Source organism: Puntigrus tetrazona, chromosome 8 (genome assembly GCF_018831695.1).
Source record: "Puntigrus tetrazona isolate hp1 chromosome 8, ASM1883169v1, whole genome shotgun sequence".
Classification (NCBI taxonomy): Eukaryota; Metazoa; Chordata; class Actinopteri; order Cypriniformes; family Cyprinidae; genus Puntigrus; species Puntigrus tetrazona.
Genome location: NC_056706.1, coordinates 3737105 through 3765095, shown reverse-complemented (window position 1 = coordinate 3765095; position 27991 = coordinate 3737105). Strand labels below are relative to the sequence as shown.

Genomic DNA, 27991 nt, shown 5'->3' with positions numbered 1-27991 from the left:
ACATACCAAGATTGGACATTTTTATTTAGTTTGAAAGATGCAATATGCATCTAGAATGGTCACAAAACTACTTTGGTTTTACAAGATTTTTTGTTCGTTTTTGTTTAATCAAGTTACCTTACAGTACAGCAAAAAATGTGAATGAAAAATTGTATCTTGAATTTCGTCTTTTTATCGTAATACAGTACTTTCCAGCTGAACTTAGAATAAAAAATGGACGAAGCCGGTTGTTTACAAATATTGCACACTGCAAGTTGCATTTAGGCTGACGACTAATCAACGTTTAAATATAAATTTCTGAATACATTCAGAAAAAAAATATAGGCAAATGACCAATCACATCAGGTACAGTATAAAATGGTTAAATACAAAAAGGCAAATTTTAGATAAATGAAAATACTACAAATGAGCAAACACTTGCTTAGTGAACGGTTAGCTCAAAATTGTCTGGAGTGGGTCCGGCTAAATCTAGAAGGGTTTGGGGTCATAGGTCAGTTCGGATGAGCTGATGTGTACAAAGACGCTGGGGTCAGAGGGGATGGTTTTTATGGAGGATGGGTGTTCAAAGATAAAGGACACAGGTATTAGGAGGGGCAGTTCTTTGCTGTTGGTGATTAGCTTGAATATTTGGAGGTTTTAAGGCTAAAAAGACAATTGCACAATCTCATTCTTAGGCCAGAGAGGGGAATGGCAGTGTCTCTGTGCAAGGACATAAAGCCCAGGTTTCTGAAAGCTGATGATCTGATGATTGTGAGCGAGTTTGGCTGTGCTGAATCATGTGACGTACGGCGTCTGAAATGCCTGGGAATCGAAAAGAAACAATTGTGCAGGTCAATGATTTAAAGCGGATTAGCGGCATTGATCATGCGACTCTTTGTACGGACGGTCCGTCGAAGCACAAAGTTGCTCATCGGGCTTTGTTCATGTCGGCTGATTCTTATGCTGATGGTGTAACTCGTAATGAAACGATCCAAAAAATGAATATATAGTATGTACAGCAGCCTTTCGGAAGGATATACGATACCAAACGAATTCAAATATGGTTGCTGAATTTATTTTCTTGGAAAAAAATATATACAAGCATTGTCAGACCTCGCTGTACATGAACAGCTAATAAAGTGCTGCCAAACGGCCCTGTGTGGTGTTTGATAATCATCAGCTCTCGGATCATCTTACAGTAAGTGACGCTTATAATAGTGCATCAAATGATACTTCTATTAGTGAACACAGCTGCCTACAGTGTTAGAGGAACTCGATGTGTGCGATGGCAGTGATCACTATGGTTCAAGGAGAGACGACAAGACGGAGCGTCAAGGTTTGCTTATGTCTTACGTGTTTGTGCATGTCGTGCACGGCGTCCGCTCAAAGCGGAGGTACATTCATTTTTCTTCAAGACAAAGAACATTTAAAAACCTCATCGAAACGAGAGTTACTGCCACAACCACTGACGGACGTCATAATGTAGCTTATGTCACATTTAGTTCGTTGCTGTTTTACAGTATGTCTTTTTCTAAAAATGAAGCTAAAACTCGCTCTCTCTGCTGATGAATTGAGTACTAACCAGGTGCGACACAATAAAAGTCCTCACAGGAAGTAAAATGCCATGCAAAGCGATACAATTTGAATCGGATCAATGATTTATGTATGTAAATCTATGCGGAGCAGGAGTTTGGACCGGTCAGATCCATTTTGAGCTAAGTGGTATTCAAGAGCATTATAAAAATTCGAATTATTGATGATATTATAAACCTATTTAAAAAATTTGTTTTAGAATTAGTGTGAACAGCATTCACAATATAAAACATAAATATATATATAAATATATATATATATATATATATATATATAATATATATATATATATATATATATATATATATATATATATATATATATATATATGGTATCTATAGAACATGAATTAAAATCTGATAAGAAAGTAGAAATTTCCTGATTTTAAGTATTTTTAAATAAATTTATTATTGCAGGGAAGTAGAAAATTCAGAATTCACTTAGGAATAATATTCCAAATAAAATGTAATTTCATTCAAATTCAATTCAAAAGAACATTTAAGATTATTCAAATAAAATAAGTGAGTGACAGGACCAAAATAGAAAGCGAAATGTCTCATTGTGGCTGTTCAGGATCAAAAATCTGATTGCTATGAAAGAAATCGTAATGCAGTGGGCAGTAAATCATGTGTCGTTCCTGGTTAGGACGTGGTTTAATGTGAAACAGTGCACTACAGATTAAACAAACCGCCCCAGACGGTTAAAGCTCACATCAGGTTATTACAATATCAGCATTAATGCTAATACCATTGATTACAATCAGAATACAAACCCTACATGGCAAAAAAGATATATCGATATAAGATCATTTCATAAAAACGCACTAGTGCAGAGCGAGAGAGGAATGGTGGGGAAGGGAGCGGGACAACAGGGAAAACGGGATCTCCCATAGGAGAGGACAGGAGCGGGAGAATATGGGAATCTCTCTTAGAGAGCCTCACATAGTAGTTTCTACGATGGTGTGGCTGTGTTTGGTGAAGACGTGGATGCCGTTGGGGTCCAGCGGGTGAAGCAGCTCGCTGTTCTTCAGACTGTACTCCTTAGGACGAGAGCTCGCGCCTCCTTTAACCGGCGCCGCGACGGCTTTGATCCGCTGAACACAAGGCATTATTTGATTTGAGACATAGATGACAGCTGATGACTGCTAATGCTATGGCCCAGAACCGGACAGCATTCGACAACGCTATGTTTATTTGTTCATTCGTTTGGAAAAGCAGTATCTGTTCACACTAGTTCGCACCGCGTAGTTCTAGAAACTAGTCAGCGGGGTAGTTCCTGGAGATCCAGTTTCTCCCTCGGGAAATGTTTTTGGTTGCGTTCGTACCAGCAGCGGGAACTCTGAAGCGACTGACGGCGGCGTTAACAAACATCGAATGAAAGAAGCCATGATCAGAGCTGTTTTTGTTGTGCGTCACTGGGTTTCGTGATAAGAGACGTACACTTGCGTCACTGATAGTTCCTAGAACTGTTTTAGACCCTACTCTGAACTAGAAGCTCAGTTAAACCGTTCCTAGTTCTTGAACACGGCAAAAAAATGTTCCACAATTAGTCTGGATGCTATGAAAAGGTTCCAGCGGTGCGAAAGGTCCTAATACTTAAATTAAAACTTAATTAAAACAAATACAGATTGTGAAACTGCGTCTAGTTTATTTTTATTTTTAAACTAAATTTTATATAACTATTAATATAAAATATTAAAATAAAAAATAAAGTCAATTAAAATAAAAATCATAAGTTATTATAACAGATAATTAACTACATAATGACAAATAATTTGAAGTGAAATAATTATCTATTTTTTATGATATATTTGTTATTATACCAAAGTCCTTAAAATATTATTTGATTTGATTCTTTTATATATTTGTTATACAGGTCAAGTAAAAGTTCACAATTATTTTTATAAAAAGTGAAATACAAAATAAATATTTAATAACATATAATGTAGTATGAATATTATATATTATATGCAAATATATAAGTTTAAGAAAAGATGAAAAAAAAATATAAATAAATTACACCCTTAAGCCTTATTATAATATACTTTAAATATAGAATTACTATTTTTCTATAAGTTAAATTTTTACATGACATTTTAGACATTTTATATATATATACTTTTTTTTCTTAACTTAAGAATCATCCTAATCCTCACCTCTATCAGGGAGCCGTCTGATTGGATGATTTTGATGACGACCATCATCGGGATGCAAATCATAGAAGCCAGTGCAAGAGCCCAACCCAATCCAATGGACCAATCAGGATACTCGTAAAGCTTGTTATAGGTGAGCGGCTTGTATTTCACCAATGAAAAGACAAAACAACCCTGAAGTGGAAAAATGAGAATATAATCAAAAAACCACTGCTGCTTGCCATATTTGTCAAGCATAACTTGCTCTTCTTCCCACACTTACCACACAAAGGACGGGAGTGATCAGCATCCAGCTCCATTTCATCCAGCCGTTGGGTCTGTAGCCGATCATGTCCTCTATAGCATCGTAGAAATTATCAGCCCCTGCAAACACACACATGCAGTCAAGATTTAAGTTGTGATCGTTATTATGGCGATTTCATGTGGATGAAAAATAAAGCCCAGAGAAATAAACTAAGAGGACTGATGTGATTATATAAGACTAAATAAGATTATATAAGATTAATCTCAGCAAACATTGTTAGACTGCTGATTGAGCAACATTAATGAGCATAATGCAAAGATCATAAGAGGCATGACTCTACAAATGAGCTCGGGATTTATGCTGCAAACGCAAGTGATGCACCATCTGTTTTTGAAAAGACACTCATATAATAATCGTGCATATAGTGTGTGTTTATGATTACATACTGTGATTTTACCTTAAAATGTATATTAATACACCAGCATTGAAAAAACACACACACACACACACACACACATATATATATATATATATATATATATATATATATATATATATATATATATATATATATATATATGACAAATTATTTGAAACTGAACTTTTTTGTAATATTATAAATGTCTTTATTGTTATTTCTGATAAATTTATAGCATCATTACTGAATGTAATTATAGTCATAATATGAATCATATATTTGGAAATTTATGAAACCCTGAAACCGGTCATCATTTCATTTTTACTCTTACTTATTGAAACCCCATCTAGTCAAGGACTAGTGTTTGTACATTAGGAATTAAAATGACCAAATAATGTATTTATGCAAACAAATGAATATTAATATACCAAATGAATTACAACATGATTAATTACGATTTTTTTTTATATACAAATTGTACAATATAATATAGACATTAACTTTTTTAAAATAAGTGAAAATGTAAGAAAAAGTTAAACAAAATTAAAATAAAAAATAAAATAAAAGCCTTAGTTATTATATATATATATATATATATATATATATATATATATATATATATATATATATATATATATATATATATATATATATATAATATGCTTTAAAACTAGAATGACTATCTTCTAGAAAATATCTATATTAATTAAAATATGATTAATAAAAAAATCCCCACATTTTATAGGCAAAGTAAAAAATTCGCTGTTAGCCTGATCATTAAAAAAAACAAGTGACATTTTAAGAAAAAATGCAAAATAAAATCAAAAGCTAATACTGAAAGGCCATTGAGTCAAGCACTAGTGTCTCTTACCGTAAACCCAGGCTACTGCAACACATTCAAAGAATGCAACCCAGAGAAGGCACACACCGCTGGCGGCGTAGTAGTCAAACAGCTGGAAGACGTACATGCCACCCTGAGACAGACAGACACACATTCAGCATTCATACACCGCAGATCAACACACTCCTCCGTCTCCGTCCGCTCGCTCTTACTTTAGTGACCATGGTGAGTCCCAGCAGGTAACTGATGACGCAGATTACAGCGATGAAGATTTCTCTCCGGTATCCCTTCCTTAGGAGGGATGGGTACAGGTCCACCAGAGAGGTGATCTGACCCTCCACTTCTACAAACTGATAGGACAAAACACACACGATGGAACAGATTCAAGAATTGCAAGTGTTATTACTATAGCGTTTATTAGTATTTTCTAGCGTTTTTACCATTTTCATTTAAGTTAAAGTGCTTTGGTAGTTTTTATTATTCAATTAACTTTTCATTAGTAGTTTTTGTTATTTTAGTACTACTGATTACAGTTACATATTTTTTTGATTTTCAGATTTTAGTGCAATTTTAGTGCATTGTGTAATTTTTTGTGCTGTTTGTATTTATATTTCTATTCAGCTTATCTATTTCAGTTAGTTTATATATTTTTACATTTTCATTTTAACTTGTATATTTTTTATGTGCTTTTAATTGTATTTTATAATTGTGTTTTATACAATTATACAATTTTATGTATTGTATAATTGTTTTTTTTTTATTTCTATTAGCATTATTTCATTTTTAGTCATTTATATTATTTTTTAAATTTTTTTTTACATTTTATATATTTTTTTCATTTCATTTCATTTCCGCGAATTGTTTTAGTGTTAGGTAGTAACACGGATAAGTGCTTGTGACACACCAGCAAGACACTGAATTGAAAAAGCTTATTAAAAAAATGCAGTTTTAATGACCTGTCACTGATCACTTGTTGTGTTTGTTATATACAATAAAACCTCATTTTAAAATCTATTCTATGTATTCCAAGAAAATACACATGAGCATGAAATAGAGAGCTTTTGTCATATTTTGCAATATATGTTGTGCATGGTTGAGGCCTGGTGTGAGGATACAGTTCACACCGACTGATTTACAGAACAATGGCATTTAACGTGATTTGGAAAACACCAATGACCATCGCTACAACATTTTTCGCTTTTACAGTTTTTGCATTTTGACGAAAATACTTCAGTACTCCATATAATTTTAGTCATTTCATCATGTTTAGATACTGTGACTTATTTTCTGTTTTAATGACTGTTCAAGGCACATTCACAATGGCTTTGATTGGAATAGACAATGCGGGATGGATTTTGTTCACTCGAGGAAGTGCTATTATGGATTATCGACTTATATTTTTAGCCAAAAGCAATGGTTTTAATTAAAAACATTTTTGCGATGGGTTTGTTTCTCACAAACATGCAGCTCTTGGCGTAACAAGCAATGAATCGATGGACTGGAGTGGTGTGATCTTTTTATCTGCTGTTTGGAGTGTCATCCTGACGGCACCCATTCACTGTAGAGGATTTCTCCAAATCTTTTCCAATGAAGAAACATTTTGGATGTACATTAGTCATCATCTGCTTTATTTAATCTTCAGAAAATGTTTGTGTGCATTATACTGTTGCTTTTGTAGCTGTTTGTAAGCATAGCTTAGACCGATGATTATTAATGATTAAACAAAAAAAAAACTTCTTTTAATGGGAAAAGCCTCCTGAAGTCATCTGAGGTAAAGCGTGCTAATGAACAAACAATGATGACGTCTGACCCTGAACTGTGGAAAATGAAAACATGCGTGCTTCAGCACAGTCTAGGGGATAATAAATCTTTTTTGACATCTTTTCTTTGCCTTCTGCTGAGTTAATGACATTCATAATAATGGCACCCTTATTTATGTCCCACACTGTTGTTGCTCTCGTTGTCTTTACTTGTGTGTGTGTGTGTCATGTAAGTGTAATTTCACACACACACATACACAAAACGAAATGTGATCCACCGCACGTTGGCTTTTCAGCAAGTCATATGAGACCGGAATACCTTCAGCGTCTCGTGATATGTGTTTGAGGGTGTGTTTGTGGGAGGCAGCCCAAAATATAGCGGCGTAATTCCTCACCGCTGGTGCACAGCCACAGAGAGATGATGTTTCACATCAGGACTCAACGCTATGCTACAAAATTATGATCTGCTGGCTTAACCATCTCAGTGTTTGCAGTCTTTCATTCCAACACCAGGACACTTATATGTCACACCACCCAGAGGACGTTTTTATTACTCGGAGACGTCCAATCACGCTTCAGCGCTATGTTCACCCATTAAACGACTTCTACCTTTTGTGCTCAGAGTGTACATTTTTGGGGTGAACTACGACGTTAATTTAAGTGCAGCTGGAAATGTAGGTGTGTGTTTGTGTGTGCCGATCTAACCTGACTGTCTAGGCCCAGCAGCAGAAGCATTATGAAGAAAAGTATGGCCCAGACCGTCGGCAGCGGCATCATTGTGACGGCCTTTGGATACGCGATGAAGGCCAGACCAGGACCTGACAAACACAGGAAGAAAGGCCTGTCACATGACAACATGACATAGCAGACTCTCACAGAAAGGACAAAAAACTTCTTATATATATATATATATATATATATATATATATATATATATATATATATATATAAATATATATATATACACACACACACATATATATATGTTATATATAAATAAAAAATATTTTATTTATATAACTATATATAGATTAATAAAAATGTGTATTTGTTTTATTTATATACAAATGTATTAGATTAATAAAAAATATATATATATATATATATATATATATATATATATATATATATATATATATATATATACATATATATATATCTATATATATATACACACACACATGTATACATATACACATACACTATACATATATATATTAGTGTTGTCAAACGATTAATCACGATTAATCCATTTTTGTTTGCATAATATATGAGTGTACAGTGTATTAATTATATGAATATACCTTTGTGCATGTAAATATTTTTAAATATATACTGTATGTGTGTATGTATATATATACATCGTTTGACAGCATTATTATATATATATATATATTTTTTTTGTTGTTGTTATACATATTTAATATTTTTAGATGTATTACACCTTTCTAAATTATATTTATACATGATATACACATGTTGTGTGATGTTTTTCTTCTGAGAGAATGAATCATTTTCTATAATTGAGGCGGTGCCCCAAATGCTGCTGAAAGAGCTTCATATAACATACAGCACATGATGTCTTCCTCTTATTTCAAGAATGCTGTGCGAACAGGTTTTTGACCTTTGACCCTGAGCATTACCTGACTCTGCCACATCGGCGATGGCCACGCCCTGCTCCTGTGCCATGAACCCCAGGACGGAGAAGATGGCAAAGCCTGACACGAAACTGGTACCGCTGTTCAGGCATCCCAGCAGCATGCAGTCCCTAAACACACACACACACACACACACACACAACGTTTGTAAAATAAACAGACAGCATACAGCTATAAACATGCATTTAAAACACACGAGGCCTGACCTGTAACAGTTATACTTGTACTTGTTGTAGCTTCCCAATGATGTCATCGCACCAAGACAAATAGCATATGAGAAAAAGATCTGAGTGCCTGCATCAATCCACACCTACACCGGTCCACAGAGACAGAGATTGCAGTTTGCTTCATCACATTTCTTTTAAAAGAAAACCAGCATTGCACTGAGATATTCTTCTGTGCGTTTCAGTACCTCAGGGTCTTTTAGGCGGGTCAGATCGGGGTAAAGGTAAAACTTGATGCCCTCGGCGGCACCAGGCAGAGTCACGCCACGAACCAGCAGCACAATCAGCATGAGGAAAGGAAACGTCGCTGTGAAATAGACCACCTACAGACAGACCGAGAAGAAGCCAGAGGCTCCGTGGATTACCATAATGAATATAAAATAATTATACACCTACGTAAGGCACAAATGAAGCCCGCAGAGAGCTACAAACTCTGAAAGGAAGGCTTGTGAAAGTGCACATTAATTGGGTCTTATTCACAAAACGAGCAGAATGGATTTCTTATTTTGCTCAAAAAATTATTCTTTAAATCGTTCGTAAAACGAATGATTTACACAGAAATCGGTTCTGCTCGTGTTTCATGAATGAGGCTCAGCGTTTGTCTGTGATTGTAATCCTACACATTTTCTAGATTGAAAAAAAAAACACCAATCTAGAGACAATTTCATGTGCATCACCATGTCATTTGAGTTATTTGTTTTTCACATGATGTGGTCGTATTCATAATTAGAAAACATTTTAAGGAACTGCAATGTTTTACTTAAGGATACATCTGTAATAGGTAAGGCTTTTGTTTAGGTAGCAGTAAAGATGTATAATGTTTCAAAAAATGAATATTTCAGATGCTGTTCAATACAATACAATAAGTATTTAACATATTTAAAGTTATATTTGAGTGATCCAAGTAAACAAGAATCAGACATTTTGGCTCTTTGCTACTTCTGTAATTAAACACATACTAAGATTTCAAATAAACCAAGGAATCGGGACTTATTGAAACTATGGGAGCCATCTTAATTTCTAAATAGTATGAATTATTTCTAATTTATTGAAATGCAAAGGTTATTGCTTGCATGTTGCTGGCAACACTAATATCTACTGGTCATCTTATGTGATTGGCTACAACTTTCACTCTTAAGGTGCCCCTATTATTGGTTATGATCCATATTTTGGTTTTGGGAGTCAAAACAACAGGTAGACACACACGCAAGGTCACAAAACACTTTTGTTTTCTTACGCATTTATTTTTACCTTATTTGTTCAACGACTCCCAAATGACTTTTTCCAAACCCCTCTGGTGATTTGTCGATTTCATTTAAAGCAGTGTTTGTGAGCTTTTAACTCTATAAAAGCGCCACCCAGTGGCAAAAAATGAATCTGCTTTTTCATTCAGACCAATGCGAAAAGAGTGGAGAGGCGATACGCTAACTCCAACGTGAAACAGCTTTTAAAAACGACTCGTTTCAATGATTTAGAGTCGACTCTTTCTTTTGAGAGACAATAACTTTATACACGGTGCGCTTTCAGATTCAAAACGTTGCAGGATGTTTTCATTCACTTAGAGATGTTACACACTGCATGGAAGCTCAATTTTCCAAACTGCATGATAGGGGCACTTTAAAATAATGACTTTTTCTCAAACTGTGGTAGAACAAACTGTAGCGGGCTGCTTTGTGACGTTGCTTTGGACTCACCTTGCCAGTGGATTTGACTCCTTTCCAGATGCAGAAGAAGCAGATGATCCAGACGGCCAGCAGGCACAGCGCCAGCTCCCACTTCAGACCTCCGACCTCGTCGATCCCCGAAGAGATGCTGAGGACGTTCCTCCTGCAGGCGACACCAGAATGATGAGAATGAGAGCAGAGCATCGGCCCCGTACGCACAGCCTCAGAACAACGCTCGATACTCACTCCCAGAATTCGGTGACCGGCGAGGTGAGGTTGGTGAGGCTGGTGACGTTAGCGGAGAGCCAGAGGGTTTTGTTCTTGCGGACGGTGTCCTCCACGCAGTTGGCCGTGTTCCAGCTGTGTCTGCAGCGGGCCCAGGGCAGCTCGTGCTGGAAACACTGCAGCAGGTAGTACAGACCCCAGGCCAGGATCACGATGTAGTAGATGTTCAGCAGAGAGACGATCACTATCGAAGCGTAGCCGATTCCTGATGCATATACAAAACACAAGTCAGTGAGAAAGCAAAACTCAGCCTGTTTGCTTTCATAATTCATCAGTGTTTACTCTAGACTTGTCAGAATTATACTTACATTACATCAAAATGTATATCTAGATTTTTTTGTATCTAAATAGATATATTTTTGTATCTATAATATATATATATATATACAAAAACTGAAATATTCTGAAAAATTAGTGTTTTGAATTTTAAAAAAGTGAAAAGTGCCTTTTTTAAAATAAATTACTCCCGTCTTCAGTGTCACATGATCCTTCAGAAATGATTCTAATATGTGACCCTGCACCTTTTTTATTTCTTTATCTGAAAGATGAATGAATAAGCTTTCCATTGATGTTAGAAGAGGACAATATTTGTCCATGAGCCAACCATTTGAAAATCTCAAATCTGAGGGTGCAAATAAATATTGAAAAAAATATTTCAAAAAATTCAAAAAAATATTCCTTCAAAGTTATCCTTAGCCTGACTGTAAAAAAAAAGGTTTTAAGTTGAAATAACTTGTTACCCCACTGCCTAATTTTTTTGTTGAGTCAACTTAAAATTTAAAGTTACTTAAATATTAATTTAAGTTACAACTAAAATATTTTAGTCGACTAAACAAAAAAAAATTAGGTTGAAACAACTATTTTGTTTTTACAGTGAATGCATATTACAAATCAAAAATAAAGTTTTCATATATTTTTGGAAGGAAATTTACAAAATATCTTCATGAAACATGATTATTACTTTGTCGTACAAGAAATGGATCATTTTGATTTATACAATGTTGTTGGCTAGTGGCTACAAATATACCTGTGCTACTCATTTGAACATTAGTTTGTATAAACGACATTATAGTCTAAATAGTGTATTTAAATATGTAAATATTAAATATATTTTAGGACTCAAATCAAACATAGATAAACAAGCTGGTAAAGTACACAAACTGAAAATGTATTTGCTTAATTTTTTTTGTATGTGTGTTAATAATATTGATTTATTTATATTACATTAGTTTAAAATTTCCTTTTAATTTAAGTGTTTAATTTCATGCCTGGGAGCTATTAATTAAGCATTACTGATATCATGTTTTCTCTTATAAATTGGAAATGATTGAAAACTTCAATGTCATCGTCTGTCAGGTAAAACATGAGCTCGCTGATCTAATTCAATCGATCTCTATTTTATTCCAGACGTTATTCTTGCTTCTTTAAATATTTACTCTATACCTTGGATTTAATGGATCAGCACTCAAATATTTAGTAGTATACTTGGTGCAACCATACCCTGTGAACAAAATCTTGTTGTTTCTTCAATCACAAATGCAGACGTGGTGTTATGTTTGCGAGGTTCGATGCCGCGCGACGTGTAAAACCATCGTAGTAATTCATGCTAATCGGTAATTATGTTCCCACCGGATGCAAAAAATACATTTTGTCGTTTTTGTGTCATAGTGCTGGGACATGGCATCACGTTATGGTAAGGGGTGTAACATTTTGGTCACATGGTTGAGGTGTTCGACCAATCGCAACGCACTGGGTAGCTGGCCAATCAGAGCACAGCTCGCTTTTTTAGAATGATAAGCTTTGTGCAAATCGACCGCGCGTCAGGGCTTAGAGAGGTAACAATAATGTACAGTATGTGGAAAATAATGTGTTTTTAACAACGTCATATGGCCCCTTTAATTGGGCTATTTATCTCGTCAGCAGACACTTGTTCTGTAGTGCAGTCCCAATGGACACAAACCAGAAATGGCTCATCAAACCATCACACTGCCAGCACTAAAGCTGCACGGAGATGAGAAGACAAGCACCGCTGCTTGTACTGCATGTAAAGTTAGCGATATGAACGATACCTCACATTATGAGGTCTGTTGATAAGATGTGCCACATCTAAGCAGAGCGGAGCACTTTATGAGACGGAGAGCCTCAGTTTTCTCCGAGGGCCCTGCTGTGTGTTAATGAGTCAAACGCAGCTGAAGCGGCTCTATTCTCAGAGCAATGAAGCTTCACCTGTTGGCTCTGACACAGCGCCTCAAATCATATTTTTAGTGTTAGTTTTCTAGGGCTAAGGGGAAGTCAAAGGGCCGAATGCCAGTTTTATGCTATAATTAATACAAAGTGCCACAAGCTCGCTCCGCGGTGCCAGGAGCCGCAGTGACAGCTGACATCAGAATCCCAAACGTGCAAGAGTACGACTTTACTGTAGATGCATGTGCTTGTTCGAAAGAGAACAGTCAGCTGCCACCGAGACTAATGATTGGGTCAAAGGGGACAATAGGCTTACGGTGGCATGAAATATCACTCATTTGCGCTGTATGTGCTAAATAAAACCCAGACACGTGAGCGGCGTGCCCGTGCAAGTGTGCATATAGAGGTCAGGCACTAAAGTAATAAAAATATCTCCTAAGACAGGGCTTTTCAAATTGGGGCCCAAGAGTCCACAAGGGATTGCTGTGGGTCCATTGAAATGTAAAAAAAAAAGTAATGTAAATAAATTAATAATAGGTAAACTTAAAGAATTAATTAATTCGATTTAAATAAATAATCATTTAAATAATAATAATAATAATAATAATAATCAAAACAACTAAGTCAAATAAAAACATTAAATTAAATGAAGGTGAATTTTTGAACTTGATAAAAAAAAATGTTAATTTATGGTAATCATTTTAACTAAATAAATACAATATTTAAACATGATTAAAATAAATGAAATTTGATTTAAATAAATAAAATACATTGGATAAAAATTAAATAAAAATAATAAAACTGTGTTAAAATAAAAAAATAAGACTGAACTAACTAATAAGATAAATATAAGATAAAATATATAATTTTATTTAAATAAAAAACATTTAAAATTAATTAAATGTAAATAAATTTCACAATTGATTTACAATTATTTATTGAAATAAATTAATACAATTTTATTTAACAGAATAAATAAATTAATTTGATTAAAATAAATGCATTTTAACATTATTGACTTAAATTGTTAAAAATAAATTAATAAACCAAATTTCATATATTTTATTGTAATTATTATGCTATTGTAATAAAAAATAAAAAGATGTGAAAAAAATATGATTGAACTAACTACATGTTAATACTATAATATTAATACTAAATAAATAAATATATATTTGATTTTAAAAAGAAATACAATTTTATATAAATAAAAACATTAAAAATAAATAATAATAATACAAATAAGACCAACTAATAAATAATATTATCTAAATAAATGCAATTCTAATTATTACATTAAAATTTAATCAAAATATATATTGTATATTTCATACAGTATTAATATCTTTGTATATGCAAATATATTTTAGAGTGTTGGTCTCTCGCATGAGGGTGATCATGTTTGGTAGTCTGCGGAATCTAAAACACTGAAAACCTTGCTGTCCTGCTATGTTTCTCATCGTTTCAATCATTTCCAACCAAGATTTTGGCTCCTGAGTTGAGAGGAGATCCTATCGCAAGCATCTCAGTCACCTCTCACTGCTGTTGCCATGGAGATCAGAATACATGTCCAAATGCGGAGTGGGGTGTTAGTCACAGCTCTCTGAAGCACAGAGCGGCTCAAAGCAAACAAATCATGGGGAATTAAACGCACATGTAGTGTGTGTGTGTGTGTGTTTATACGAGTGACCCGCGTCCCTCTTACACGCAGATAAGAACATGACGGTACGTTTCAAAAGAACACAGCGTCTTCTAGTGTTGCCTAGCAACCGCATCAGATGCTGAAAGCAGGTCAGAGTGAAGACGCTTTAACGAGCCACTTCAGCAGCCAATCAGACTCAAAGCGCATCTCAGTAACGGCGGTGCCGATTGGTCGACACCGCCATGGGGGATCGCGAGTAGCCAGCAGGGGGATGGGAGCATTATGAAATATGATTTATGCTGATTAAAATGTGCCTGAGCCCGATGAGTCATTAAAAATCATCAAAGTCAGACTGTCTCGTCCTGTCTCTCTCTCTTACTCTCGCCTCGATCCGTCCGTTTGTCTCACCGGTGAAAATGGGGCAGAGTTTGCCCCAGCAAGTGATTCCTCCCTCAGAGGTGAACTGGCCGAGCGCCACCTCCAGAAAGAAGACGGGCAAACCTCCGCCAAACAGAAATATGAAGTAGGGGATGAGAAATGCACCTGGAAACACCAGCACAAGATAAGGCAGACATTACACAAATTCAGCACAGAAAAGCACATTACAGAAACACAACAAAAATGATGTTTGCTTTAATGTATTACAATGGACATCTCTGAAATGTACTCCTACCACTCAAATTACGATCTATATTGTACTGCTCAAATAATACATATTTATTAAAGTGCTTAAAAATACATGCTTCTAATATTTTGCAAAAATAATGGTAATGTTATATATAATAATAATAATAATAATAATAATAATAATAATAATAATAATAATCTGCAAGCCTTGTTGTCATTGTTAACTATTTTTAAAAAAAATGCAGTTAATTGGGATAAAATCTAAATGTCAAATGAAAGGCTTAAACCTAAACATTAAAATGTTGCCTTGGCAGCTAACTAAAATAAAAATAAAAAAATTAAAAATAAAATGATAATAGCACATAGCAAAATTAATACAAAAATGATTAAATTAATTACATATAAATATTATTATAATTATTTGTATAATTGTCACGTCTTTGGACTCTTTGTTTTGTGTTTTCATGTTCCATGTGCTCTAATTTCAGCTAATTGTCTCATTGTCTTCAGCTGTGTCTTGTTAGTTAAGTCAATTCTGGTGTGTATTTAAGTTCCAGTTTGCTTCTGTTCTCGTCTTGAAATGCATGTGGGGGTTATTTTGTCCTGTCTGCCTACCAGCCTATAAAGATATTATTTATTTTGTTCATAGAAGATTAAAAGTGTTTAAGTTCACTTATTCGTTGAGTGCTCTCTCTCGCTAACCGCACCGTGACAATTTCATTTTATTAATTTAAATGGAAAAAACAGAGCTATTCTAATTTAAATTCTAAATATGAATAAATACTATAGTGTCTAAATAATAGTATTATATTTATAACATTTGAAGAATATTTTACAGTTGCCGTTGACTTCCATTGCATGTTTTTATTTTCATACTCTGGACGTCACTGGCTACTAGCAACTATTTGGTTACCAAATTTCTTTAAAATAACTTTAAAAAGAAACTCTTACAGGTTTGAAACAACCTGAGGGTTAGTAAATAAAGACAGACTTTGTATTTTTGGGTGAGCTATCCCTTTAATGTCAAAAGATTATGTTTGCGCGTGACATTAGCCGCTATTTACAGTACACAGAGGCTGAAAAGTGTTACCTCAAACATATTTTGTTGACATATGAAACATGTAAACACCCTCACCTCCGCCATTCTTGTAGCAGAGGTACGGAAAACGCCAAACGTTGCCTAAACCAACGAAACCTCCGGCCACAGAGAGCACGAAATCCAGCTTGCTGGCCCATTTCTCCCGCTGCGGCGCTTTGCCCTCCGCCTCGTCTTCAGGACGTGTGCCAGGACTCTTACCGGGAGACGGCTTCAACGTGTCCTTATGGAAATCTTTCAGACACTGCAACTTTTCCTTCTGTGCCATGCTGAGAAGCAGAGAGAAGATGGGATTACAAACGTCCGATCAACAGAAATCTATACTTTTATTTAGGAAATATGCATTAAATGAAAGTGACCGCAAAGATGTTTATAATCCTTCTACAAAGTATTTCTATTTAATAAATGCATTTTTTTTACTTCATATTCGTCAGAGGATCCTGACAAAATATGAAGTAAATTAAGCTTTTTAACATTAATAATAAATAGACATTTTTATTAGATATCAGAATGTTTTCTGAAGGATCGTGTGTAATGATGCTGAAAATTCATCACAGAATAAATGACATTTAGTGCTTTTAAATGACCACATAGTGCTGGGTAATGATTTATCACATCCAAAATAAAAGTTTTTTGTTTATATAAGAGTACAGAGTATAGTCACAGAAATTATTTGCACACACACACATATATATATATATATATATATATATATATATATATATATATATATATATATATATATTTTATTTATTTTTTTAAATATATAGATATTTTTAAATATATATATATATATATATATATATATATATATATATAGATATATATATATAGATAGATAGATAGATAGATAGATAGATAGATTTAATATATAAGCATAAAAATTGTTCTTAAATATATACATGCATATTTATTTATACATAATAAATATACACAACACAGACACATATATTATATAAACAAAAACATTTATATTGGATGCGATTAAACATGATTAACCGTTGCCCGACACTAATTTAAACATATATTAGCATAGAAAAATTATACTGTAGATTTAAATGTATTTCTCATCAACTAAACAGAGCCACGGCGACCTCTTTTAAAAACATTTTTTTTTAAATTACAGGCCCCAAACGTCTAAGCAGTGGTGTATCATAAATATCTATTTATATGTGTGACTGAACTGAAAAACCTTCATGAAGACCCCTCGAGGACAGAATAAATCTCATAACAGATAAATAAACAGAAAATCTGAGCTATGAAATCACATCCACTGAGACTGTGCAAAGCTTGTACTGTTACATAAGACAGATCTAGAAGAGCTCAAAAAAATCAGCAAATCTCAGTGCTGACTGCTCAAAGCTCATGCAAAACATTCCTAGGAATCGTCTGAATAACACGGAAACCTCAAGAACTAATGTGCACACAGCAAGGATACATGCAGAAAATGTTTAAATGCTTGTCATTTTACACAAGACTCCAGCTAAGAGTGAGACATGAGCTCTTGAATTGAGATTCGGGGCGAGCAGGAAGCCGAGAAGGCCTTTCTTCAGTCTGATATCCTGTTTGAAACTCACGCTGACAGCTCCAGCACTGACGCTGATAAAGCAGCTCACTCCATTAGACATGTCCTAGTTGGCCAGAGCCATTTTTTTTCTGCATGTTTCTGGCTTTTATACCACTTTAGTGTCTATAGTTTTATCGGCGTCACACGACTTATTAACCTCCTCTTTTCTATTCCTATCAGGATTTATCTAAGGACGAGCTTTCTGATGAAGCCTGGACAGATACAGCTAGTTGTATTGCTCTTGTTTTCCGTTTTAAAGAGTTAAAAATGCATAAATCTGAGCGTCTGCTATTTTCTTGGTCACTCTCATTTAAGCTTCGCGAACAAAATGCGACGATCGTGTTGTCCATCATGATTTAAGATGATCCCAAAAGCATATTAAGCTTTAAAGCATGAATTATTCCCCAACAGGAAATAACTTTCGCTAGCATTTTACATAATGTTCTTAAAGTGGCGTTTATGGAACATTCTTATTTTTGTATGCCCCGACAGGATTGAGAAAAACATAAGATTAACATTCGCTGAATATATTTATGATTTTATTTGTACTTAAACATTCTAAAAACATTACCTTTTAAATCATTTTCTAATTAAACCGCACGTTAATAATTTGCTTAGAATGTTAAAAACAAACAATGCTACATTTTAGGTGAAAATAACGTTAGGATGTTTAAATATGACGAATTTTAACTTGAACAGTATTAAAAACATTTTATAATCCCAAGAAGAAACCTGGGCATTTTCAGCACCAATGTTGCAATGCTTTTAGAACTTAAATTTGATCAAGTTTTTCAAAATTCTAAAACTTTGTTCTAATTATGAATAGAATTTTTTTTTTTACGTTTTCTCAGCAGCGGAAGTCGTCATAGTTGGGTAAAATCGAGAGCGGTGAATGGGAGATTAGCAAAAAAAATTTCAGTAATTTTCAGTAATTTTTTCACGACGTTCAATCAAATAAAATAAAAAAACGAAGAGACACTGCCGAGAGAACGATGTCAAATATACTGCCCCTCCGATAGATGCTGCTTTAGAAACACCCTCACTGTTTTATTTTGCAAATTGTGTGATATAACATAATAATGAAAAAAATGGATTGTGAAAGGATTTGGATCATGAGCTCTTTCCGACGAGCCGTTAAATCTCAAAAAGTCCACGTTATCTCATCTGGAGGACAAGCGATGTGTCGTTTTATTGTGAAATAAAACCGATAAGAACACCAAAAAGTGGCTTGTGACCGGTTCTAGACTCATACGAGTCGAATAAATGCCCTTGTGCCGGTGTAGCTTTGGCCATGAGCAAAGAAACACTGTAGGGTCACTGCTCGGCTTATCTCGATCGCCATCAGCCCCTTTAACCTCCCTTGACCCCAATAATGACCTTCTAAATAAGCCCGGATCTCTTATTAGCCTTGATAGCCAAACACTGATAGCCTACTATCAACAAAAGCTATGTAAATGCATGTTTAATCGACCAAAGGCGCAGAAAAGAGACAAGCCAAGACAATGTATCAGAAGGCCACAGAAACAGACAGCTGCAACTTAACCTTGTCTGGATATGCAACCGTGAAGGTTATAAATTATACTCTTATCGACTCTGAAGCGCGTACTGGATGTATTAAAATGCTCAAAGCTTGTGGAAAGAGGATAAAATATGGTCTAATGCTCCAATTATACGCAAAAGCTAACAAAGGAAAACTCATAAAGCAAATGGGATATTATAGAGTGAAATGACAACATTTAATCTAAAGCCATTATCTGTAATGGAAGGTCAGACGCGCTAATGTTAGTTCATCGCTGTCTTGTCATTCAAACAATGATGTTTAAATACAACAGTAGAAAATGATGCCAATTTAGGGCGAGGGATCAAAAAGACCCAGATTTAGAACAATGATGCTACTTACTGTGACATTTTACCACATATAAATGGTATATATAAATAAATAACAGGTAACGTTACCATAATAACTTTGTCAGGAATAAATCTTAAAAGAAATGTTCATGGAACGTTCTTATAACATTGTCAACATCTACTATAGGTTACTTTATCATGGGGTCGAGGAAATTTTCTGAAAAAAAATGTTTTAAACATCGATAGATGTTTAAGTGTAAGGTTGCATAACGTTTTCAAAACGACAGAACGTTTAAACGTTCTTAATAAATGGATAAATGAATGTTTTGAATAGCAGTTGATAAGCACTGATCGAATATTCTAACGTACGTTCTCATAACATTTTCAAAATGATAGAATGTGGAACGTAACGCATTCACAGGCGGAACGTTTAAAAGCATGCATAAATGATGTTAGTTATTTTTGTTGCATAGTTTTTACGGCCGGGCGCACGGCGCTGCCACGGTACTTTCCTCAGTGGTTTTGAGGAGAAAGTGCAAAGCGCTGTTTCTGCAAGGTCAACTCGTGTCATGCATTATAAAACTAAATCTGTCTGCTCTCAAAATTAAAAACCTGAAAAATATCCCGCTCGCTCGAGCGTCGCAGGTGCCCTAATTCTCTGGCGCGCGCTCCTGATTAAATTACTTCTTTTTTTTTTCCCTCCACGCGTGTTTAATTCGGAAAGCCCAGCTATCGGAATAAATTACAAAACCCCCAAACAAGTTTTTAGGATGTTCGGATGACAAACGCAGACCTCGCGCGAGCAACAATAAAAGACTGCGCGCGCGGACACGCCTCAAACTCTCACTCATTTTCGAGTCAATTACATCTCTAATGCATATCAATCAGCGAGGGTTTGGCATTTACCACAATAGACCAATAACGGACAAGACAATAAGTTAATTTCTTGGCTGTGCCCCAATAACCTACATTGTGTCTGCGCGGTGTTACATGAACCCGTTTGAGACAGATCCGTCTCCGGCGGTGTCGGTGTTTACATGCAGGAGCGGAGCAGAATAAATTCACATTAACCTACATTTTTATTAAGTTGTTGAGGCATGCGCTATGAGAACGATGCTCTGTGATGGTCCTGAGGGTGCTGTCACAAGCCTCTCGTTGGGTATATTACACCGGATCACTGTTAACCAGTACTTACAATTCATCTTTAATTACGGCGCTAAAATAAATGGAATGCATTTAATATTTAATGACGCTAAGCTTCCAAAAGCCCGCGAGCACATTTCTGCACAACAACCGAGGCGCGCAGCTTCCAGTGCAATACCAGAAACGTTACATTTTACGAACGCTGTTTTTGTGTTGCATTCTAATTAGAACTGAATGGCAGAACAGTTTAAAGTCTTTTTTTTCCGATTCAAAGGAGAGACCTTATATCGTTCTTTGACAATAAAAATAAATGAGTTAATAAAAAAATAATATAGACATAAAGAGATGCAAATTTAACCGTAACATATATTTTAATTAAAAAAATGACCGTATGTCCGACTTGGACAAAAAATTTTTTTTACAATTGACAAGAACTTAAAACGTTAATAAAATGTAGGCTCCGTAAAGATGCTCTTAAAGATACAGTTCATCCTCCACTGACCTGTAAGGTGTCACTCACCTGACAATGCAATTTATTGCTCAAGTCCGTCTCTTGTTCTTTTGTCTTCTTGTGGTGAGGCTACAAAGCGAGGGAAATAATCTTTACGCCCTCTCCCCCCGACTTCTGTCTTATATACGAGCGCATGTAATAACGGAGAGAGTGGAAAAACACCAGGCTCTCATGCAACAGGAGTGTTTCTTAAAGAGACAAGCACACGCTCGCTTCGCATCGCTCGGCGTTGCTCGCGTCGCGCCACTGGGCGGCAATTTTGTTGCTTGGTAATGAGTTTATATGAAATGACGCCAGCAGGGGGCACAGAAAGCATCCACCGTCGAGTCTCATTCATTCGAATATCACAATGTTTTTTATTTGTTTATTTATTTATTTTTGCTTACGCTTAATGTATATTTAAAACTGGCGTAGATTTCAGAGATTACTCCCCGACCTACTAAACCAATTTCTAAAAAGTGATTTCTCGAATATGCTAATTCAGTAAATCACAAACGGCTGTGATTAGTCTACGCGTTGCAGCGCTGAGAAAAGTAACAGTTATCACGGTCTGCTTCAGCGGCCGCCTGGAAACGATTTGCTTCTGAATAATGGTGCTGAAAATATTGTTATTATTCGTTTAATCAAAGAGCGTCGAGTTAAGCGTTAAAAAGAAGAAACAGGCCAATCATATGCAGGGATTTAGTCACCAAACCCCGCCTATTCAGGATCCCGCTCTCAGATTGATTGCCCTTCTCTCCGCTTGTTCTGTTTTTACGCCTCATTCGCGATTTTGATGTTGCGCATGCGCATTGTGCAACAAGACGGAGTCTACCGTGTGCGTCACTGTACCGAACAGCAAAGTGTCATTGGCACATGCCATTCCTTCATAAGCCCTCGATGACTGACAAACCATACATTTTTTCCAATGCATTTTTTAAGTTCCAGTCTGTGTGCCAAAGCCAAGAGGTTTACAGATAGAGTGCTAAAGTGAGGTCACATGAAGGGGTCAGTGGCCTTGTGAGGGGATAATCTACCTAGACTCAAAAACCTTCAGGATCAATTCGGAGAAAGTAAGAAGAAAAGAAAGAAAAAGGGGTGGGGCGGAGAGGGCGTATATGTCCAAAGTCTGATTGTATGGCAACAATGCTGAGCTAATCGCGTCTGCCAATCACCGCAAAGCCAAAGGATTGTTTTCCTTGGTGGTGTTTTTCCATAAAGCTGGTGAGCCACTGTGCCTTCACATGTCCTCATCTCGCCTTTTTCTTATCTGCTTTAATAAAGTCTTATGATTGCGTGATCACAATCCAAGGCCACGGATATCAAGTCTGTTATTGTGGCATTTGAAGCCATTGGAGTATTTGTGCTCTTATGAAGAGTTCGGTCACCCAAACTCATGACACACGCATGTGTGAGATTGTCTGCAGACAGATGGCCTGTCCATGTGTCCACACTGTGCTGATCACTCAAAGGCTGAGAGCTGCGGTCATTACGCTACGGGACGACAGCCTCTCGCTGCTTCGCTTCTAGTATTTTTCCCACATACATGCCGTGGATGTAGATGTACATGCCACACGCATGCGACAATATCCGATCTGTCAATGCACAAATATGTTAAATGCTTTGAGAAACAATTTATTGCGAGGATAGCATGCTCGTTGCATGGTCAAAATATGCTGTGATGCAATATTAACATAAAAAGTAGCATCTAAAATATTTATTGAACGGTCACTTTGTCTGTATTTTATATAGCTCATAATTTTACATTTCATGTAAATTATCTGTCAACCAACTTAAATTATGCATTGGCTGTTATATATATATATATATATATATATATATATATATATATATATATATATATATATATATTAATTTATTACTCTGTTATTTAAAAAGACAAATGGTCAGAATACACTGTGCGTATACAGCTCATAATTGCATATTTCATATTTAAATATTAATCATTAAATTGACAAGAAACATACATTTTCACTGTAGTATAAAATACTCGTTGAACAGCTGTCTGAATACACTTTAAAGTAATATTAATATATCAACTAATTTGAAATAACATACATTGTCTTTTTAAAAACTAACTTTAACTGTATCATCTATAGTACGTGAATGGTCAGAATACACTGTAATTATATTATAATGCTTCTTATATTTCATTTTTAAATTACATTTACTAACCAGCTTAAAATGGCTTTTTTTGATGTTTTATGTGAAATACCTGTCGAACAGTCAGAATACTTTATTACATTGTTGTTATAATATTTGTATATCATACAGCTCTGTTCGTTTAGATTTTAATAATACAATATTAACATATCAACCAATTAAATGGCCAGAATACACTGTGATTATGCATTCTACATCTACATATTATAATTATATCAAAATTGCATTTTTTAACGGTATTTACTTGTTTAATAGCCAAAATGCACTTTAATTATTTATTGCAAAATTGCAATATTTTATTAACATATCCGACCTAAAACGATTTACTGCATTGTCTTTTTTTCACTCTCTGAGTACGATAAGGTAACTTGTCATGACTAAATGATTCAAATGTTTCAAGCATGTTGTGAATCTATTGTTTGCTCTTTTGAAACCTGAAGGAGTCTAGAATTTTCACGTTTCAGTTTTGCATATGCTTTTACACTTCTCTTCTTCTTCACGCTCGTGCACTATGACTGACCAGCATCGAGACGGCGTTGCGCGCCATTAAGACAATGTTGAAGTCAACAAGAATTCTAATAGTTCCCATCAAGAGTATGTGAGTGTTTAGTGTGACGGTGAGCCCGGGGTTGCCAGGTTTCCTCGCCGGTCTCTGGAGCCGCCCGGTCGCCCAGGAGGAGATTAAAGAGCGGGGTAATGGAACGAGTTGTTTTTTTTTGTTTTTATCCATGCCAAAATAATAGCAGTAAATCAGCTCAGCTCCAGAGTGCTGAGTCCAGCTGTATTCGGCCTGTGCGATGCTGACATTTGCATGTGATGAGATCTCTCCGGCCGCATTTAATTGAATCCTAAGCGGCGGCACGCAAAGAGCTCATTGTTATTTGTTAATTATGGTGCTGTCATTAGATTCCCGGTGTCATGTGGCTGGATTTGCGGTAGTGGTTTCGATGGAGATTTTTGGGGACGTGTGAAGCAGGTGGACTATGGGAAGAGTCATGTGCCGCCTCAGTAAGCCTCTTTCGCCCTCTTTCGCCCTCACATGCACTCCGTTTGTGTCGCAGGGCAGCTGGGGAATACTGAAAGATTTCGTTCACACGCTGACACGCAAGCCAAAACGCTAAAACGCCGCCATGAGACGGTGTTATACACACAGACCGACACATGCTGCGCTCGGTTTAAACTGTTTGAGCAATGCAGGAGAGCTACGACACCTCAACCTCCCAACAATGCTTTGATCGCAGCGTGGAAAGCCATTCCCGACCAGGGGCTCCGGCCGCTGCTCGGAAAGAATGTGTGATTAAACCTATAAAACAGAAAACGAGCAGATCGGAATAAGCAGGCCGAGTTAATATCACGCTTTAGTCAGTTTCTTTTAAAGGCATGGAAGCTGTGAATGTGTGTCCGTGTGCTGCTTTGGCCCACATAGTTTATTAAATGACTCAATATGGCGACAAATTCAAAGGGGTCTTTTAGTTAGTTTCGGATGTAGGGGCCATACTGAAGACACGAAATGTGGGGAAATGTTTTCTACTGGAGGATGCTCAGTACTTCTGTAAGCTGCGGAGGACATACATGTGACATTTTGGGTATATTTGTTTAACATTTGATTAGCATTTAAGTGTCTGGGATATTTGCCTTCTTGTCAGACTGTGACTTGCCGTTCTTCTTTCGTTTTCGCCAAAAATATGGCTACAATGGTAATTCTGTGTAAAGGAAACGAACATACTTTAGCAGGGTTAAATAACTAAATTCTCTGACCCTAATTAGCTCCAAAATATTTTCAACTTAAATATATCTATATTATCTCTTTATTTATATATATATATATATATATATATGTATGTATAAATAAATATATATATATATATATATATATATATATATATATATATATATATATATATGTATATGTGTGTGTGTGTGTGTGTGTGTGTGTGTGTGTAAATATCTAATTTTTATATTCTTATATTTTACACATTTCTATCATATAATTATAACACATAATATATTTTCTAATTAAATATTAGTTTTATAAGAAATAATAAATTTAAATGTTAAATATTTCTAACAATATTCTAAAATATAATAATTTGTAAATATATAAATATATAAACACACACACACAAATTATTAGAAATGTTTAACATTTATTAAAACAATTTATAAAAACGATTATAAAATTATATTTTTATAGCATTAATATTTAAAACATTTAAAAGTTTTAATAATGTAGTTTTTATTAATTTTATGTGAGTGGCAATTTTTGTAAAACTACATACATGTTTTTTTTTTTAAATCTATATAGGATATCATTTCCAGCATCGTTACACCTTCTTACAGCGTCTTCAGTTGTACATGATCCTTCAGAAATCATTATAATATTGTCTATTTGATCAAATAAATGCAGCACAGACCTGTACCCCAAAACTCATTTATAAGCAGTGTAACGATCTTCACCAGCATCTGATGAATCGTGAGTAATAGCGCATATTACCTGGTCCTAACCATCTAAATATTCTTGTGGAGGTTTCTTATTCTTCTTGATGTGAGATGGCATCAGCAGGTCTGGTCTGAGGTCTGTGGGTGTAGGTTTGATCACCGCGGATCTAGTCAGTATGTTCACTGTAAAGATCCAGGGCTGCTTGGTTATTAGGGATTCATGGCGTGCCGGTGACTCAGGGATCACAAACACACACCGCTCTCGGGATAGATGTCAGAGAAACGCCATGCTGCTCTGACAGGCCTTCATCTCTCACTCGAGTCGGTCGTCATGGTAATTCTGCTTCCCGTTGCCTGGAGAAACATGAAAACACAGAGCGATGCTTTGACAAGTTACGAAACTCCAGCAAACCAGCATTTCAGATACGTTTTCAGAGGTTTATAAAGTATTAGAACCGGAGAGGGACATAATCGACCATTTAAGAAATGCATTTAGGAGAAAATCGCTGCTCGTTCCACATTTCAATCAATCCAATCCAAAAAAAAATTTAAGATCACGTTTGTTTGTATTTTGGAGGCTGTTGTATGGTGTTAGCTGATTTTTTATTTCATTTTTTAGCCTTTTATTTTTTTTTAAGTTATATATTTTTTAATCTAGTCAATTGGATCGAGTTTTTGTGACTGCAGTTGGATTGAGATTAACCGGATGGAAAAAAAAAAAAGTTTTAAAAATAAAAAGTTTTTGCAAACGATCTCTTCACGATAGGCTATCGTTTAAAAGAATGGAAATCCTGCCGCGCGCGATTGCTTTATATGAGCAAACTTTTTAGGACGTCCGTATTATGACACATTTACAGCAGATATGACGCTTTATAACGTAAATGTGTGATAAAAACGCGATAAACACGGAAAGGATCCGAGTAACGCTATAAGGCCGCGTCCTTCGGCAACATCGTGAAGTTTGAGTTGGACTGCTTTACAGCGCCTCCTGCAGGACGACCTTTTTAAAGCGGCTCGTAAATCAAAGATCAGGTCAGATATTAAAACCTCTGGCGCCACGCTGAAAACTTGGGATCTTATTTCAAACTTAGGAGTAAAGAAAAGCTGAGAATAAAAATAAATAAATTAACTAAAAGTAAATCAATCAATCATATGACATTACACTATTTCTAGATCAGAATATTATTTTGAAATGTAATCTGTCAAGAAAAAAAAACACCTATTAACGTACTTTTTATTAACATAGACTGTATATACTTTTTACTCGATTCGCTATAATAATAGGCTATATTTGTATAAAGTTAAAACTATTTCTAGGTCCGAATGTAAAAAATTTGGGTTGCCGTTGTCATTAAAGAACAAAAAGACGAAAAAAATATACTGTAAATTAATATACTGTAATATACTCTTTACTCAAAATGTATACTGTAAACATTTGGTTGACATTAAAGCAAAAAAGACACTAATATATAATTTTTTTTTAACATATATACTCAAATATCCTTATATAACATTTGTAATGATAATTTTAAGTGAAATTAAAAGAAAATTCTAGGTCAGTTTTGTAAACCACATTTTGTGTATTGGTCGTTAAAGCACGAGAAAAAATATGGAAATACAAATTGTATTTTTAACTTGTTGCTGTAAAAAAAACCGATGTATCCTGAATTTATTTTTAATTTTTCTACTCAAAATATTTGTAACTTTTCGGTCAAAATATGCTCACGGTCCAATTTGTAAAAACACATTCGTAAAAAGAAAAGACTAATACGGTAATAATACTAATTAATAATAATACTAATTCGTACTCGACATATTTTAACGCATCACTCAAAATGTGGCGATAACGTTTGTAATAATATGTATTAAATAAATTTTTTTTTTTTTACTTTTGTATTACAACGAGCAATCTCAGACTTCGAAAGTAAATCAAACAGACCCACAAGTAGTAAG

General features: G+C 35.1%; 1 protein-coding gene across 1 annotated transcript; it reads right to left on the bottom strand.

Annotated features, from left to right (window-relative positions):
• Positions 1–7: 7 nt before the first annotated feature.
• On the bottom strand, positions 8–21611 carry slc6a6a (solute carrier family 6 member 6a). Its single transcript, XM_043246378.1, has 14 exons — positions 21446–21611; positions 16407–16636; positions 15053–15187; positions 10780–11023; positions 10564–10696; positions 9058–9192; positions 8852–8955; positions 8631–8755; positions 7693–7805; positions 5440–5577; positions 5258–5360; positions 3987–4087; positions 3728–3898; positions 8–2665 (listed from the first exon to the last, which is right to left on the bottom strand). The coding sequence occupies exons 2-14, from the start codon at positions 16633–16635 to the stop codon at positions 2510–2512; spliced, it is 1887 nt and encodes a 628-aa protein (XP_043102313.1). The 5' UTR covers position 16636; positions 21446–21611; the 3' UTR covers positions 8–2509.
• Between the last annotated feature and the right edge of the window lie 6380 nt (positions 21612–27991).